The sequence below is a fragment of the Falco punctatus genome (genome assembly GCF_963210335.1).
Source record: "Falco punctatus genome assembly, chromosome: 7".
NCBI lineage: Eukaryota > Metazoa > Chordata > Aves > Falconiformes > Falconidae > Falco > Falco punctatus.
This window is the reverse complement of record NC_137587.1, coordinates 33,047,610-33,066,618: the sequence shown is the minus strand read 5'-3', so window position 1 is coordinate 33,066,618 and position 19,009 is coordinate 33,047,610. Positions and strand designations below refer to the sequence as shown.

The 19,009-nt window shown below is 39.9% G+C and overlaps 2 protein-coding genes across 7 annotated transcripts in view; both read right to left on the bottom strand.

Moving 5' to 3' along the window:
• Positions 1-3,370: 3,370 nt before the first annotated feature.
• Positions 3,371-10,556, bottom strand: BDKRB1 (bradykinin receptor B1). Of its 4 annotated transcripts, none has more exons than XM_080397751.1 (3): positions 7,987-10,556; positions 5,802-6,870; positions 3,371-5,351 (listed from the first exon to the last, which is right to left on the bottom strand). In XM_080397751.1, the coding sequence occupies exon 3, from the start codon at positions 5,293-5,295 to the stop codon at positions 4,210-4,212; it is 1,086 nt and encodes a 361-aa protein (XP_080253877.1). In that variant the 5' UTR covers positions 5,296-5,351; positions 5,802-6,870; positions 7,987-10,556; the 3' UTR covers positions 3,371-4,209. The 4 variants fall into 4 exon arrangements, with proteins under 4 accessions (XP_080253877.1, XP_080253876.1, XP_080253875.1 ...); XM_080397750.1 differs by having other exon boundaries at positions 6,743-6,870; XM_080397749.1 differs by having other exon boundaries at positions 3,371-6,870.
• Positions 10,557-10,596: 40 nt separating this feature from the next.
• The window catches only part of BDKRB2 (bradykinin receptor B2), a 32,779-nt gene continuing 24,366 nt past the window's right edge, over positions 10,597-19,009 (bottom strand). The window contains exons 1-2 of one of the 3 annotated variants that reach the window (XM_080396272.1): positions 15,322-19,009; positions 10,597-15,032 (exon numbers count right to left, since the gene is read on the bottom strand). The exon at positions 15,322-19,009 is cut by the window's right edge and continues 24,366 nt beyond it. In XM_080396272.1, coding sequence (XP_080252398.1) covers positions 13,885-15,030 — 1,146 coding nt within the window. In that variant the 5' untranslated portion in view covers positions 15,031-15,032; positions 15,322-19,009 and the 3' untranslated portion in view covers positions 10,597-13,884. The other 2 variants (XM_080396271.1, XM_080396273.1) reach the window with 2 other exon arrangements.

Sequence of the window (19,009 nt, the reverse complement as noted above, 5' to 3'; positions counted from 1 at the left end):
CCATGGGATAGTGGATTTCAGGACCCTGCATGGAGGGAGCAGAGCAATAAGTAGGACTGCAACCCTGGACTTCAGGAGAACTAACTTTGGCTTCTTCAATTTTCTACTTGGAGGAATCCCATGGGTTAGGGCTCTGGAAGGTGGGGTGGGTCCAAGAGAGCTGGCTAATATTCAAGCATCAATTTCTCTGAGCTTAAGGCAGGTTCATCTCGATGAGTAAGAAATCAAGAAAAGGAGGCAGGCAACCTGCCTGGATGAGCAAGGAGCTTCTGACAAAACTCAGACTGAAGAAGGTAGTTTATGGGATGTGGAAAAAGGGACAGGCCACTTGGGAGTGATATAGGGATGTTGTCAGAACATGCAGGGAGGAGATAAGGAAAGCTAAGGTCTGTTTGGAATTAAATCAGGTGAGGGACATTGAGAACAAGGAGGGCTTCTTCAAGTACATCAGTAGGAAAAGCATGACTAGGGAAAATGTGGACCCACTACTGAATGAGGTGGGTGCCCTGGTGACGAAGGTCACAGAGAAGGTGGAGTTACTGAATGCCTTCTATGCTTCAGTCTTTACTGCCAAGGCCACCCTTCAGGTTTTCCAGACCCTGGAGGCAAGAGAGAGTCTGGAGAAAGGCAGACTTTCAATTGGTTGAGGAGGGTCATGTTAGAGATCACTTAAGCAAACTTGACACCCACAAATCCATGGGCCCCAATGAGATGCACCTCTGAGTGCTGAGGGAGCTGGCAGATGTTATTGCCAAGCCACTCTCCATCATCTTTGAAACAGGACTATGGAGGACAGGCGAGGTGCCTGAGGACTGGAGAAAAGACAATGTCCCTCCAGTCTTCAGAAAGGGCAAGAAGGAGGACCCAGGCAACTGCAGGCCAGTCAACTCCACCTCCATCCCTGGAAAGGTTATGGAACAGCTCATCCTGGTCATCTCTAAGCATGTGGAGGAAAAGGCAGCTATCAAGAGTTGTCAACATGGATTCACCAAGGGGAAATCACTCCTGCCCAACCTGATAGCCTTCTATGATGGAATAGCTAGCCAGGTAGATGAGGGGAGAGCAATGGATGTTGTCTACCTTGACCTCAGCAAGGTTTTTGACACTGTCTCCCAATAACATCCTCATAAGTAAGCTCAGAAAGCGAGTTAGATGAGTTGACAGTGAGGTGGACTGAGAACTGGCCGAATGGTGGAGCTCAGAGGGTTGTGGTCAGTGGCGCAGAGCCCGGCTGGAGGCCTGTAGCTCGTGGTGTTCCCCAGGGGTCAGTGCTGGGTCCAGTCCTGTTCAACTTATCCATCGGTGACCTGGATTAAGGGACTGGGGGTACCCTCAGCCAGTTTGCTGATGACACAAAACTGGGAGGAGTGGCTGATTCACCAGCAGGCTGTGCTGCCATTCAGCGGGACCTGGGCAGGCCAGAGGCTGGGTGGAGAGGAACATAATGAAGTTCAGCAGAGGGAAGTGTAAGGTCCTGCACCTGGGGAGGAACAACCCCAGCACCAGCACAGGCTGGCCTGCTGGGAGGCAGCTCTGCGGGGAAGGGGTTCTGGTGGCCAGCAAGTTGCCCATGAGCCAGCAGTGTGCCCTGGTGGCCAAGAAGGCCAGTGGGATCCTGGGGGGCATTGGGAGGAGCGTGGCCAGCAGGTCAAGGGAGGTGATCCTCCCCCCTCTATTCTGCCCCACTGAGGCAGCATCTGGAGTGCTGTGTCCAGTTCTGGGGTCCTTAGTTCCAAAGAGACAGGGAACTACTGGGGAGGGTCCAGCGGAGGGCTACAAAGATGATGAGGGGACTGGAGCATCTCCCTTGTGAGGAAAGGCTGAGATCTGGGACTGTCCAGCCTGGAGAAGAGATGACTGAGAGGGGGCCTCATGAATGTCTACCAATATCGTAAAGGTGACTGTCAAGAGGATGGGGCTGGGCACTTTTCAGTGGTCAGTGCCAGGTCAAGGGGCAACAGGCACAATCTGAAACAGAAGAAGTTCCTTCTGAATATGAGGAATAACTTCATTACCTTGAGGGTGCCAGAGCACTGGAACAGGGTGCCCAGAGAGGCTGTGGAGCCTTCTATGGTGGAGATATTAAAAACCCACCTGGATGTGACTGTGCAACCTGCCTGAGGTGAACCTGCTCTAGCAGGGGGTTAGTCTAGATGATCTCCAGAGGTCTCTTCTAACCCTGACCATTCTGTGATTCCTGAGAATTGTGCACATGTGAAATAGAAGCACTTTCATGAAAGCCCTGGTCACTTGCCCATTGAGATAAACAGGAGGCTTTCCATCGATTTTGGATTTCAGACCGATTTTCAACCTATTAACTCATACCCTAAATATGCCACAGTGCTCAAGAAGTGTTTTTCCCTTTATTTGTGTATGCTACAAAACATGGACAAGCATTAGTCAGACAAAATATTTTTCCCTTTTAAGGTCCCCATGTGTAGTGGGAAAATGGCGGTTCTGTTTATACATTTTTTATCATGATTTCAATTTTTTTTTTCCCCCCAGGAAATATCTCTGCTTGGAAGTTTTTTGAATTAAGGATTCAGCCGAGTATGTATTAAATAAATGCTGTGTGTGTTACTATAGACTGGAATTGAGTGTTTGATCTCAGATGACTCAGTGGGTTTCACATGCTGTTACTGCTAATGTCGAACCCTGACATTTATTTTAAAAAAGCCTGTCACAGAAGGAGTGTCACTAATAAAGCTATGACTGATTCCTGCTCCCTTAATCCACGCCTAATTCTTAAAGCATCATGGTACCAAGATTTTTAACTCTTCAAAAGGCTTCTACCGTTAAGATTCAAAAAGTTTGGGGAAATCGTTAAAAATGAACACTACACTTATTGCAATGAAGTTGAATGGGCAGATTTCTATAATTAAGATATTAATTCCATATTCAAAGTGGTGACACTAAGAACTGTGGACAACACAGGGAGTACAAGACCAAACAGCTGTATAATAACTGATTAAACAAACGATGCGCTTCTATGTCCCTTTCTGCACTCGGTATCCTTCTGGCTGAACAGGCTGCACTCTATCTCCTGTCTTCTTCCATACCCATACATACACATGCTGTTAGAGCTATGGGAACAGGTATCTCGGTTGTCTTAAGTCTATTGTGCAATTATGGCTGTGATGGAAAAGAAGTTTCCTTCTTCTTGTCTCCTGTCTGGTGTTTTATTGTTATATCATTATTATCATTATTATTTTTATTATTACTACTGCTGCTACTGCTACCACTACTACCACTAGAGTTTATATTCTGGTAACAGCAAGGATTTTTAATTACAAAACTATATATTTGCTTTTCCCCAAAGGAACACAGAGAGAGACAAAATGCAAAATAAATACAAGAAGGAACAAGACTATGGTGTAAAATGGGACACTCTCTGCACTTTATTAGTTTTGATTCATAAAAATATAAATATGTATCTAAGGATTAGCTTCAGATGAAAGACATTCCAAGATAATAGAGTCTCAATGGCCATCACTGATATTTTCATATATAAAAAAATAAAAAGAATCTTTATGTACTTGAGAAATAATTGTGTAACATTTTACTGGACAAAAAAAAAGTCAGATTTTGTGGAGGGTGCCAGGTCGCTTCACTTTTTTTACAACTTACGTACACTTTCTTTGTGGTACATTGTTTTGTACAATATTAATGCCCTGAATATATTTGAAGTGCACAAAAAATATTCAGAGTTTCCATATGTTACTGTGAAAATGCAAACCATTTAAAATATTGTTAAAAATAACCGGAGATATTCTATAATTGCTCAAATGCAGCTATCACCTGAAGATTATACTCATATTTGCTCTGTAATACACATTTTAATTTTATGTATAGTGTTATTGGTGGTATAGTAGTTGTCATCACAGGTATAATGCAGTAGAATGTTCCTCCAGCTTATGGCTTTCTGTAAAGAAACCAGACTTCTGATATCTTGTCAAAGAGGTTTTCTTCAAGTCACTGACAATTGTTAAGACAGTTTAAATAATTTGGTATAAAATTCTGATATCACGTTAGGTGTTTGGATGGATAACACAAAGAAAAGCAAACCTGAGGGCAAATAAGCAGTCAAGTGATTTACTTGAATAAATAATTTGCTTAGTCTGTGAATGCTAGATCAGTGCAATTCATATTCATTTTTAATGCCATTTGAATTAAGTTGTAATATCAAAATGAAGATGGGACCTAGAACAATCAGGTTAAACTACTTCTAATTGGAAACATGTTGAAATATGAAGACTTTTCTTTGAACGATACCCAGCTCGAAGGAAATCCACAGGGAATAAACTGTGAAAAAACTTCTAAAGCCTTTTGCCTGAAGTATTTCCCAGCAAAGACATAAATCACAGGGTTAATGCAACTGCTGGTGGTAGCCAGAGTATAACTGAACTGCTCACCAAAGTTGACTAGTTCCCCCCAGAAGCAGCCTTTGATCACTTCTGTCTGGTATAATGTATCAAGGAATACAAAAAAATGGTAAGGAGTCCAACACAAGAGAAACATCAGTACCACTGTGAAGATCAACCTGGTGGCCTTTGTGCCTTTGTGCTCCTTGCAACTCTTTGTTCTGAGTGCTCTTCCTTCTCTTGCTTTTTTTTGTAGGGAGCGAAAGGTAGACAAATTAAGGAAGATGATTGCTGTAGATGGCAACCCAAACCCCACTAAGTTGAATACCAGGTTTTCAGCTGTTATCCACATTGGGGTGGGGAAGTCTAAAGCGCATGCTGAAATATTCCACAGAGGAAAGTATTTCACAGTCCGAAACATAAAGGTTGGGATGCTGAGAAGGATGCTGAAGAACCAGGTGAGCAAGCAGATCCCTTTGGCCATAGCTTTCCTCCGTATCCCTCTGTGGTTCAAGGTATGAACAAAACTCAAATAGCGATCCACGCTGACTGCCACTAGCAAATAGATGCTGGTGTACATGTTTAGGGTGATGGACATGCTGGTGCTGCGACAAAGGAACTTGCCAAATGGCCAGTCAAATTCATTCCTGATGTTCTCTGCCCAGAAAGGAAGGCATGTGAGGAAGATAAGATCAGCAACAGCTAAGTTTGTAAGGTAGATTTCAGCTGTCTTCAGGGACCCCTTGTGCAGTAAGTATGTGAAGAGAACAAACAAATTTCCAAGCATTCCAATAAGGCAGATGGTGTTGATATAATTGGGTACTATATAGTACACAATTTCCCACCATTCCTCCAAGTCCGGGCAAATAGTTTCATTGCTCTTGTTTTCACTCCGGTTTGAGGAGAGAACATTCAGTAGAGGAGTTTCAGTCATTTTTTAAAAATTCTGAAGTAGTGAACAGGAGACGTCTTTGAAATGAGAGAAAGGGGCTGTGAAAAAGAAGCATAAAATTCCAACAGTTGTCTCCCATCAGAGGTGTAACAAACATTTAACTGGTGGAAATCCTTTATTAGTGCTCACTGATTATTATAGGCCAGATCAATCCATGCTTCATATGTGCAATGGTGAGAAATGTTCCCAGAATTGGCAAGGATGGAACTTCCTCTACATTCTATGAAATTTCCTCTCTTTGCTGTCATTGTTTGAAGTAGCACAGAGGAAGGGAAGTGCCCATTTTGTCTAAGTAGTTCTGTATGACTCCTCCAGACTAATGACAGAAACATATATAGCTGAATTCTAGCTCTCTGAGAGTAGCGGGAGTCATGCTGGTGACACAAAGCTAGCTTTGCACCCTTCCCTGCCCTCGGTCTTATTTTCCATGCTATGTATAACTTTAGCAGGGTAATGCCCGTTTCCCCAGAGCTGGAAATGCTACTCACCCTCTGTGTGCATCACTTGTTTGCTTAACTTTGCATTCTTTTGTTCCCTCTCAGTTCCTCCCGTCCTGAACTTAGGGTTCAAAATCACCGTTAGATTAGACAGCTTATTGCCCTTAAATGTCAGCGGTTGTAATAATAAAACACTGAATCATCCAAAGTCTTATGCTCAAGATCTTGCCTGGAGGGAAGGCCTCTGCAGCTGCAAATTCACAGCACTCTCCTCCAGTTCCAAAATTTCAGCTGAGTTCAGCTGCAGAGAGGCAGCCCCAGCGTCCAAAACGTTTAGGCACGTATAGCATTGCCAATACCTTTATTTCTCTCTGGTAACTCTGTGCGAGACACTGCAGGAATGAGAGCACAGATAAAACATTATCCTCCCACGAAAATCCACTGGGTTGTGACCTGCCTCCTGTGGTGACTTTATTCTCCTCGTGTTGTCATGCTTGACCATAGTGCCTGGATCTTGGTTTTTTACAGGTATTCAGTCTCAGAATCATTATGGTAGGCAAGGCATTACTGAGCCTATGGTGACATCTAACATTTCAGTATTTCATATCCAAGTGGAGCTTGTCAATCATAAAAAAGAATATATTTTTTAAAAAATCAGTGTTTTGCAGTCAGCCACCCTGAATGTTAACTTTCTTCTACAGCTGTTTTACTCTGCTCTTTCAGCTTCTGTATTTCTACACCAAGGGGATAGCTAAGGATGGAGTTTCTGAAGAAAGCATTTAGAACTATCGTTTAGCTCTTTTACATATATGTACAGCTTTAGTGATGTCTGTATCTGAGCAGCTTGCAATACCTGTTTCTGTGATGCCTCTAGCAATTAGTTAAGTACTAATATTCCACATCACGCAATTTGGTACTTGATGCACCCAACATTTTTCATCATTGCAGAATTAAGTGAGCAGCAAAGTTTAATCTTGAGTTCATAAACTCACTCAGGCTGGCAGTCTTGGCAGGGGAACTGGGCTCTCTGGCTTTGAACATCTTCCCTCACAACAGTCTGAATGTCATCTATTTCACTGACAGTCTCATGCAAACTAAGATAACTTGAGAGGATCTAAAGCTGGAGAGAAGATATATAGAGCAAATAAATGGCTGATTAACATCAAAGAGTCTATTTCTGAGACAGCAAGAAGCTCTTTGTGAGACAGCAGGAATCTAACCTTTTTATAGCAGGAGGCTGGCTAAGATGTGAGAGTAATGGAAGAAAATCTGTAACATTATATGTCAAAAATAACAGAAATAAGATAACTGTTAAACATTTCCTTTTGTAAACAAAATTATTATTTTTACTAAATATAGAGGAAAAAGTTCTTTTTTTCCTTGCTTGCTCATTTTCTGAGTCATTTTGCACACTTTGGATGTGATCTCTGGGCTGGAGACACAAATCTTATATTCATGGTGGGCTAAACTAGAAACTTCAGAAACATTTAGTTTCCATTGCAACTTAGATTTGAGCCACAGCTCAATCTTACTTCTTGTTCAGCTAGCAATTGTACATGAAGTTTTTGCAGAGTTTGTCATCAGGAGAATTTCTTCAGAGGCTACTAGCCAATGCCTGAGCGCTACCATAAGCCAGAATCCTTTTGTAACTTACAGCTCCAGAGGTCTTGATAGAAAATGTAATTAATTTTCAGTTGCTTAATTTAATTTCTTCTTCAAAGACAAATTTTAAGACTGTATTTTTAAGTATTTGGTGCTAATGGACAAGTAGCCACATGAATGTTTTTTTAATTTATGTATGTAACACATTCCAGTCATCTTTTATGCAAATGATGACATATTTTTCCTACTTTGAACTCATTTCAAATTAATTTCCATGTAGTGAATCTATCACCATTATTACTATTAATACATATTACCCAGCTAGGATCATGTGCTCTGAAAACACTAAATAGATACAACCTGAGCTTTAGGAAGAATCTTAAAAGTAAAGATTATTTTGAAAGAGAAAATTCTGCAAACATCTAAGCATTTCAGCTATAAAGAAATCGAATAAAATGAATCACATTTTTACACATAAAGAGAACTAGACCTGACCTTCAAAGTTAGTTTCATGGTAAAACAGAAAGGGAAACCCTTACTAGAACTGAGAGCACAAAATATTTTTTTTTTTAAATATAAAAGGTATGTGAAATAATTTTAATAAAGGTAAGACATTAAAACCATATAGACATACCTACTCCTTGTCTTTCCTGGCAGTTTAGGCAAAGTTTCACATTAAAAAACAGTTGGTACAGATGTTATTGAGAGAATTCAAAGATGCATCTTGAGGCACGACTGAGCAACTGAGTGCTGTCTGAGTGCTTTGCTGGCCATGTACAATGTGTGTGATGTTACATTTTGGAAGAAAGCCCCAGGATACTTTTTTTTTTTTTTTTTTTAACTTCTCCAAATGTCAGCAGTAGTAATTTTCAAGGCATGTGAAATATTTCGTTCTCATTGTGAAATCATACAAGCCATATGGCGTGACTCCTGTCCTCCTGTGACAGCTAAATAAAGCTCTCAAGTACAGGTCCTGTGCAGTTAAAAGTTCCTTTGTATGATTAACGAGGTCTGTAACAATAGCAATTTTACAACAGCTCTGAAGTGCCCTCTCAGTGCCAATGCACACAAAGACAAACTTTGAACTAGGTTTTTGTTGTGGTGGGAGCTCCTTCCTCTGCCAGCCTGGGGGAGGACCATGCCAAGGAGCTGGGGTTAAAGCAGAATAGACATATGGGCAGGGCTGCTGAAGCGTGGACCCACTAAACTTCGTTTCCACCGTTTGTGGAAAGCACAGTCTTTTGCATCCCACGATAGACATCTAGGACATGAGTCTCTGTGAACATTACTTCTCAGTAGCTCATGATGACTGCTGTGCTTTCTCAGGCTTACATCCATAAATAATCCCCTTTTTACTTCATTACCTCCTGGGACCTTGTAGCCCGAGACTGTTTGTTTATGAATTATTTTTCTCTTTTTCTAACAATCGTCTTTTGATTAGAGCAATATTAAAAATAAAATCATATCTGATGCAGCTCAGATTTTAAATACAAATCTCTCTTAAATATACCTGTGTAAACAATAGGGGGTTTCAACTTTTGAAAACACAGCGAAAAATTGTCAAGGGACTGGAATGTTATTTACGTATATGAAAAAATTCTTCCCGTTGGCTACCTACCGAACACATGCACCATCTCTCTGAATTCTTATTTGACCATGTCCATTCCTGTTTGGAAAGTGCGTTAATGAAAAGCCATGTGGGGCTGCACAGTGGTATTTTATTATGAACTTCCCTATCATAATGATAAATACTTTTATTCCAACTTTTTATTCATTAAAAAGATACTAAGTTAGAGTTATGCAAACACTAGTAAAATAGGCAAATTAAAAAATTGTTCCAGTTAACACCATCACACTGGAGAATTCTTGAAAGAACACAATATTTAATTTGAAGATTTAAAATGTATAAATACTTCTTTTATTTAAACAGCATCCCATTTAAACATATACTTATTTTATTAAATAAATGAAACAGCATTTAAAAATACATCTCAAATGAAGCTATATGCTTCACTTCTGTCAAAATGATTTTTATTTAATATCTTGATCAAAACTTTTATTTTGGTGAAGACCTGTTACACAACATTTTTTGAATTATGTGTTACCTAAGGAATCCTAGTAACCTACAGGAGGTCAATCTTGGAACAACACATCCCACACTGACTCATTAAGGTAATTGCAATACAACCAGAGATGATCGTCACAGACTTTCTAAAACTTGCCCTTTGCTTACGCTAGTGAATTTTTGTGTTTAAGTTATTTTTTCCATAAAGAAGAACATTTGAGCAATAACCAGAAGTTTGGAATTCATCATTGCTTGGACATGAACCTCTAGAAGCCGCCAGCATTCACATTTACTCACAGACTTTGAACAGAAAACTGCAGCTGTACCTAAAATTTGTATGATAAATAACATAGTCTTAGAAAATCCATCTCTTCAAAATGGGATCAAAATATTGGTTTGCAAATCCAACTCCTCTTTGCAAATCTAGTTTCTTATTTTCTGTTGGTTTTCACTTCCATCATTAGAACTTTTTTTCAGTAGAGGAGAGAGATGCAGAATTGGGAGTGTATACATTTGGTGGAAATAGTGAAATGAATAGGCACTGCTGTAGCTCCAGCTCTTAAACAATTGAGAACAAGTCCACATAAGAAGCTGTAACTTTATACGAAAAGGAGTTTTAATTTATTACTTCTTTGTAACTTGGGTCTTCATTTCAACCTGTAGAAAGCATATAATGATTTGGTAACATTTTACAGATTGCACAGATGTGATGGACCACAAATTAAAGAAGGACTAGTTAAAAAGATCTGTGTAAGAGTCAACAGTTGAAAAGTTTTTGCTGTGTATACACAATTGAAACGTATCTGTCTGTTGGTGCCTTCAGCTCAGGATACTCACAGCGCATTAGTATGTTTTAAGCTTAGATGATCTTCAGCCACCCTGTCTATGTTGATTTCCCTGCAAAAAGTGCATTCTCTAGAGCTGGATAGGAATGCTAACCGGGCCTCTCTGATCAGAAAGACTAAACAAATATGTTGATGAAGGCAGAGGTATTTTTGCTCAATTATTACACACATTACATGGTAGACAAATGGCACAAATTCAGGGTTCTTTCTCTTGGTCCAACAGTTCAGCCATTAAAAGTCTTCCTCTTAACATAGGTGGAGCGTGAATGAATTATCTTTTTGGAACAGTATGATTTAACATACTGTTTAACATATGATTTAACATAAATTTGATTTTCTTTATTGAAATGATTTGCAAATCAACACAGTTATTGGCTATAACTGTTCACCTATTCTGGAAGAGAAGAAAAATTTTTTGATGCAGCCTTGTGATGCAAAGTTGTTCATTCAGCTTAGGTAGATTTCTTTACATATACCATAGATGGTATTTCTAAGGAGAGCTCAAACTCTGGTACAATGATTTGCAATTCCTAATAAATGACCCTGGTAGCATCACAGTGCAGTAATAATCAAGCTCCATTTACTACAGTTTACAGAGACTGAAACAACAAAATATGGAAGGAGCCAATATAGGCTGGAATCCCACAATGCGCTGATAGAAAAACAGCATGACAGGGTTATTTAGGGGCTAAAGTATTGCTTGGGGATTTGAGAGACCTGAACCAAGACCCCAACTTCTCCACAGAAACCCTACCTAAAAAAAATCTACCTTGTCCTGTCTGCAGCAAGCACCAGCTGTTTGTGCTAACAGCTTTTAAGATCATTAATTTTGCCTTTCAGGTGAAGCCAATAATCAACCTGAAAGAACAAACAGTGAAAAGACAAGAATTATTCCTGCCCATTTCTAATGTGGGCCAGAGATATCAACGGACTGTTGATACACTTGCTGTTTCTCTGCTGATGGTTCCCCAGTTGTCTCTGTTTAGCTGGATGTGGAGTCACCCCTTTGTGCGGCCAAAGCTTCTGTAAAGATGCAGTAGCCTCAGGTAAAAGGGAGGGTGGGACCGTCTGTGGGAGGGGGGCAGGATAAAGAGGAATAAACAGCTGATGTGATTACATGTTAACTTCTCCAGCTCTGAGGTCCTCAGGACAAAGTCTGCTCTGATTTTACCAAGAACCTTTCTCACGTTTTGCCTTGTTTCTGTGAGAACAGGACAGAGCCAAGCACCTGAGTGTGACTAAGCTGCCAGTAGGGAAGACGTAACTTGGATGTGGCACCTTATTTCCTGGTTTTTTTTGTTACCTACAGAAACAGTACATGTGAGTACTTCACACTGTGTGATTGTGCTGGAAAGTGGGCAAGAATGTGGATTAAACAGGCTGTAAACAGCCAACATTGTGCGTTCTGTGGTCTGCTGAGGCTTTCCATTGCTGCTGGTGTCTGCGTGCTTTTGGAGAAGAGTAAAGGCTTTAGGCAGAGTGTCCGTCCTGCAAACACCTATAGCTCTTGTGTACCTGGGTCCTCACAAAGAAAAGTTGTGTTTGCTGTATCATGGGTCCTTGAGCTACCAGCAGGCAGAGAAAAGCTACTGACAAGATTGCAGTATCCCCAGCTACCTTAATTCAGATTTTAACTTCCAAAGGGTGGTCAATGCCACAGCAAAATGGGCCCTGAAAAGAAAGCTGACCCAAAGCTTTGAAAATGGCTAAAATCCTGTGGTTTCAGCTCACTTTCCTTTGCTTTGATGGGAAGTGGAAGAAAGTACCTGCAACAATTGCACTTCTGACAAGTCATTCCTGAGTAATAGGCTAGAGAAGAAAACACCACCAAATCTCACTTCTTAAAGTAGTTTATTTTCTGTTGTACATGCTTACTGCATAGCAAAATAATGTCTATATATTTACATTATTTAAATTAATGTCATATTAATATAATAATATTTTAATGTTTTTTACTTCTCAGTACCAAATACTCAAAAATCTCTTCCATTGCCTCAATAACCTCTGTATGGGTTTCCTTTTTTTTAACAGTTACTTGAACAGCATGCTTGTGAACAAGACAGTGTTGATAACACGGCCATAACAGAAAGCCTTGCAGTGTTTCATCATAGGTATCTTGGACAATATAAAGAATGAACAATAGAAGTTTTAATAACATTAGGATTATATGGTGTTATTGAAGAAAACCTATGGAAAACTGTCTACAAATCATCTTCAGTGATTTAAATCCCATAGTTTTTATAGCTCATCTGCACACTTCTAGTGCATTTTTTTGATTTAATTATTTGAAGGTGTAATACAAATTTCCCATCTTAAATGTAACTTTATTGCTCCATTCAAGCACTGATGAATAGAGACCACACAGTTGCAGTATGAGTTTACTTACGTCACCAAACTCCATTTTCCTTGGTGATCTTAAGGCTGTGACCTTAAGTGCTTTGGAAAGAACAAGGGATTTGGTGTTTTCAGAAGATTTTTAGATCATCTCCAACTTGGTTTTCAGTCAAGGTTCCAAGAGGTAAAAGTGCCTACTGACAATTCAGTACACTATGAGTTTATCATCTGTGTAACTCAGATCATAAATCCAGTCCAATTAGGGAAAGCTATCTTTTATTAAAATCACCCATATAAAATCTAAAAAATAGAAAGTAGGTATTATTAGAGTCTGAAAAGGCCATTCTTAATTACTTGGAACTTTCAAGACTCCTATTGGCTTCAATCAGATTTCTAAGGCAGTTAGGTGATGCTCTCCTTCATATTCTCAGTTTCTTCCACTTCTATTTTATTCTATGATTATACCAGTTGTGCGGATCTTTCATATTTCCATTAAATAACATGGAAACTATTAATTATGCTTTGTGAATATTAAAAACTAAGTCTCTGAGCTTCAGTGTAGGTAGGAATGTAAATAACATTCACTCAAAGAGGGTGAATGAATGCTTTTACCCCAATGCAGAAGGAGTAAAGAATCTCTTGCCCCAAAGAAAACTCAGCTTTCATGCAGCTGACTGCAGCCTTCCTTCTGCTACTGCTTCACCTTTTTTGAGTTACTTTCCATACATACACGCTGATATAAACTAGCAGGGGCAGAGCAGTTGCCAAAAGGCACAGCTTGTCAATCAACAAAAATAATTTTGGATGACTAAACAGAAAAAAGTAAAAGCCCAGAAGATGGCCACGCCTAAACCCCCATTTGAATAAGTCTTACAGGATTCATTTACTAGAATTTACTCAAATACAAGCCCCTCCTATCAAAAATCTAGTCTAACAAACTGTATGGGTACCATGAGTAGTTGCACAATCCTGACAGTAGCTTCTGTACTGGGGCTCTATTCAGACAACTGTATGTACAGCTTAGACATGCAAACATTTCAAATGATACAGGCATCAATATTCGTTATTCAGCCATGAAAATGTAAGTATGCTACAAAGTGGGATTCAATAATGAAAAATGTCTGATAACATTAGAAGCATGTCTCTGTAGTTTCCACTAAGATCAGACTGTTGTTTTCCCACAAATAATGAATACTGCCACATGTTTATGCTGTGGACCAGTAGCAGACGGATGTTGGTGGAGACTGGTATGTTAGAGGGTTTTTTTTCCTGTAATGAACAAATTGTGCTACGATGGTAGTGGGAAAACAGACTTTTTCCTTGGGTATTCACTTGAAATGGAAGTTCTTAAAGTGTCCAGGGAGTTTTCCATCTGCACAGACTGTGATTTTCTGCACCTCTTTGGGAATAAGTCATTGTAGAATTCCACAGCCTTCTTCTGGAAATGCTTCCCGACGATTACATATAGGACTGGGTTCAGGCAGCTGTTGCTGAAGGCACAGTACACTGCTACCTGGGTCACTATGTCATTGATTTCTCCCAGGCATTTGGAGGTGGGTGTGAGGTAACGGATTGTGTCGATGAACGTGCTGATCTGGAACGGAAGCCAGCAAACAATGAACAGCAAGAGCACGGCAAGGACCAGCATGGTGGCTTTCCTCTCTGTCTGGACTAACTTCAGTTTTTGTAGCTCACTACTTCGTAAGGCTTTGATGATTTGCGTAGTGCAATAGGTAATTACACAGAGTGGGATCACAAAGCCCACAACATTCAGCAAGCAGTTGTTTGCCGGCTCCCAGTAACTGGCTGGGTAAACAAGAGTGCAGGCTGTGATGTTGTATTCTTTGAAATACTGTAAATTTCTGAACAGCATTGTAGGTGAACATATGAGCAATGCACACACCCAGATCACAAAGCTGTTCCATTTGGCACAGACAGTTCGTCGCATCCGTCCAAGAGACATGGTTTTCACCAAGGCCAGATAGCGGTCGATGCTCACTAGTGTCAGGAAATAAATGCTAGAATAAAGGTTCATGTAACTCATTATGTTGACAGCTTTACAGAGGAACAGGCCAAAAGGCCATTGAAAGTTATTAGAAATATTAATAGCCCAGAAAGGTAAAGCACAGACTAACATTAGGTCCGCAAGTGCCATGTTTGCTAGGTAAACTTCAGCCACTGTGCAGCGACTCTTGTGGAAACACAGGATGATGAGAACAAAGGAATTTTCTATTGCTCCCAGAATAAATATGAACCAGAGGAATCCAGGCTGAAAATCCTGTAGCCACTTCCACACATCTGGATTAATACATGCATATGGATTCAGCTGATGCACTCCTGAATTATTGTAGAAATTTGCCGGACTGACTGTGAGCTCTTCAGTGGCCATGGTGTTGTAAATTTGTGTAACATTTTCAGTTGTGATGGAAACCATTTCTGTACAGAGAAAAAGAAAAGGGTGACATGAGATTGCTACATCTAGCTTATTGCTGCAAAAGACACAATAAAAAAAGCTGGCTCTGCTTTTCCTACTGTCCCAAAAAGTCAGCCCCAAAAGGCTGACAATTCTCTGGGTTGTGTTCTCATAGACACCCCACATGCCTGCACAAAGTTTCACAGACCAAACTGCTATGGACTGTGTGAAACAATTACAAGTGGGTGAAACAGAGGGGATAAAGCAATAGCAGACAGTGTAACCAACAGGTTAACTGAAGAGAACACTTACCAGTATTTATTCACTAGAACCAAGCTGCAGCAAGTTTTTTTAATTCTTTGAGGAGGTTTCCTCAAGAATTATTACTTTGTCTTCTTATCTTTGTGTATCGATAGCCATAGTCTCCTAAAGGACAGATGTACCTTGTGGGTCCTGTGCTGCTTGTTGTTAAGCTGCTAGTTTTGTGGCATGTCCCTCAACATTTTACATCCTTTCCTGTAAAGCAAGAATTGGGTGGAATTCAGTGGTGCTTCCTGCCCAAACACCACTGTATTTTTTCCCCAAATGTTATGACTATCACAGCAGAAATGTAGTTTGCACTGAGAAAGCTGTAAGAGCAAGAATCGGTGCAAGCAGTGTGCCTTTCTCAGCTTCTCACTGGGATCACCTGTCTATTTCTGTCTCTGTGGCACACTCTCTTTCTGCAAACAAGTCACAGAAGAGATAAATGGTACAACCTTTGTGGAGGAACTTGGTTTTAACAGTTCTGCAGTGGGTGGGTTGGCAGGTTGGCAAAGATGGTGGCCATCATGTAAGCCATCAGGCTGCAGTGAGCCAGTTTGGGTGCAAGACCGTGGTCTGAAAAACCAGGTGCTGTACTGTAAACATTCTATGGGTCAAAACAGTTTGGGGGCTTATAGGGAGGTATTTGTGGGCATAAATACCCTTAAATGTTACTAAAACCAAATGGGAGTGTGCAGCATCCACTCAGTACTGCTAAAACGTTAATTGTGTGTTTTATTGTGCTCTCACATAATGAATGCTGAGACATCATTCAAATGCAAGATTGCCTTCCCAGATCTGCACATATAGTTCTCCGGACTGGGTGGCAGAAATACTGTTTGTCTTTTTCCAGGTCTTTAAAATACCACTGTTTACATTATGGTTTGATTGGAAGCTTTTCAGATGTATTTTTAATCAAGGTATTTGTCTAATTCAGCCAGTACTCTGGCAGTAAAAAGGGGATGCATTTGTAATTCCTGAAAGGATGGGGTGTTCATTTGTACTCTGGTTACTGGATATTTTCGGTTGATGAGTGTCAGTGCTCAATATGCATATAAATGTTTGGCTGTTGGATGCAGAATTACTGAAAAATGGTGGTCATATTTTTTTGTACTTAGTTTTAATTAAGCGCTGTAGTACCTGAGAAACAAAAGCAAAGACCGTATTTTAGTAAGTACAGTAAAGGCAGTAACAAAGAAGAGTTTCTAGACCATAAAATTTATAGTACGGGTGGCAGGCAGGACAGGTCAACTGAATAAAACAGGCAAGTGGGACTGAGATCCTTGAAAGACAAGGTAACCTAAATGGATTAATTAGCACAAAACAAAATGTCAGCAACACACATTTCCAATCCTTCGTAACTTGAGCAAAGGACAGTATTTGCATAAACTGGGTAACAGCATAAATATTCTCATTCTCCAAGTTCATCCTTCCAAATCCTCAACTTTTCAAGCCCGTGTCTAACTGCAGGAACATATCTGCATCCTCTGTCCTGCCTGTTCACTAGCCTTGATACTGTGAGAACCACCTTAACCTTGAGACACCTATACCCTTTTGATTTCTGATTGTTTTCGACTAGTGTCTGGAGGATGGGTTGGTGGACCCTCCTTATTACACAGCATTACATGTTTTAGACAACTGTGACCTATGCTTTTGGTGACACTAGTTATCTGGAGCTTTTAGGTCTAGTGGATATGGATTTATTTGTTCCATACTGAAAGCAAACACCATCTGCAATGCCCACTATTCAAAATTGCCAGTATTCTAATTTATGTCCCCTTTGTCTTCCAGGTGCAAGCAGCTACTGCAGGTTGTAAATGCTTTCATTGGAAATCTTATTTTTGTTTGAGCCCTTCCAGACATAGCAAAGCACCTGCACCTATAGTACATTTTTCTGTAACTTTATGTGTTCGTATTTCAGCACAATGGAATAAAGGACAACACTAGAAGCCTTGTTGAAACACATACATGCTTCTGCTTTATCCATTAGGCCAGATTGGATTAGTCCAACACAACTTTATTCTTGACAAGTTTATATTGGCAGCTCCTTATCACTTAGTTATTCTTTATTATCTTCCATATGTGGATAGACTGATTATTTAATATTTTGCTGTCATGTTTTCTGGATATTTAAATGAGAATGACAGGTTTGTAAATCTCTGGGTCCTGCCATCTGTGCCTTTTAAAGGTAGGTGTTAGTTTTGCCCTCTCTTGTCTTCTGGAATATTCCTGTTCTCCTTGGTTTCACAGACGTAAAAGCTGATAGCAAAGATTCCCTCTCCTAACTCCTGGACCATGTCGGGGTGTGTTATATAAGATTCTGCCATTTTGCGTAATACTATATATTCCTTAATTTGTTCTTTCCCAATTCCCATAAATCGAATTGTTCAAATCAATGATCTTACATATCAGATCACAATCTTCATTTCCAAGAGGACTAACACAGAGATATTGAACTTCTTATAATTCTCTGAGTTACTGATTCCTTTCGGTAACAAGCCTAGACTTCCTTCCATTATCCTTTTGCTTTTGATATATTTATAGAAACATTTTATGTTACCTCCTGTGTCCCCTATTAACTGCAACTCATTTTTGTCCTGATATTTTTGGTATCTCCGGTGTTCTAAGTTCTGAAATAACACCTCAGGTAGATAGTCATGTTTTTGTCTAATTAATCTCCCTATAGAGAAGCCTGACATCTAGGTGTTTATATTCATAAGCACTTAAATATCTCAAAGCCCAACTTTGTGGCTGTGAGAGATGCTACTAACAAATTGCAAACAGCAGTTTCAAGTCTCCATTTCTGTGTATGCTGGCACTTTACACTGTAAAAACACATAGAAAGTGAAACACTAATGGATGATCCACAAAAGGTCATCTGAGAAAAGAGAAGTTCTGTTGGGCAATGCAATTAGCAGAAGCTATTTCTTCTGCTGGTAGCAGGCTGTGAACCCACAGAAATAATTGGAAGTGCATTATTTTGTGCTTTGAGGTTGGGTGTGCACACATGTTTAATAAGATGTTCATTAGTAATTCAGAGAGTGGTCATAAAGGCTATGTTGGCAATTTCTGTGTCTTTCCCTCATTGTATGACTAATAGAAAAACTGTGATGCAGCAACAGTGTGCAGGGGCTAGTTAGGATGTGACCAAGTCCCTGACATTTGGCTTCTAGAGACCTGCCTCCTTGGTCCTTAGCTCAAGCCCTTCCATAAAGCATTGGTGGAAATGCGGGAGTGAACAAGGTAAAATATGCTAATGATCAGTTCACAAATCATATTAAAATTATGTGCTTCCTGCTATTTTCCATAGGACAGGAAACTCATTTAAAGTATGTACTTACTGTATAAATTATGACTAACACAGCTACAGTTTAGGACAAGGAGTGATCTGCCATTTGCTATCACAGTGAAAATAAATGTGACCCCTTCACACACTCTACACAAATACTTTCTGTGCAATGCAAGACAGGCCTAATGTCTCAGCTGGAACTCTCAAAACGAGTTTGTTTGACAGTTTTGATTGAAACTGCTCAGCTGAAGCAATCTATCTTTATTGATTATAAGGGATTTCTGTGGGGGCTGAATTTGTCCCTGCTGAAGTTCACCTCTTACTGTTAGCTACCACCTTCTCCTCGACAGTCACTAAAAACATTGTTAGTTATTGTCTCACGTTGTTCTAGAATATTTTTTTCCTATA

Bases quoted from the DNA above. Each gene is read 5' to 3' on its own strand.
- BDKRB1 (XM_080397749.1), bottom strand. From the start codon at position 5,295: ATGACTGAAACTCCTCTACTGAATGTTCTCTCCTCAAACCGGAGTGAA.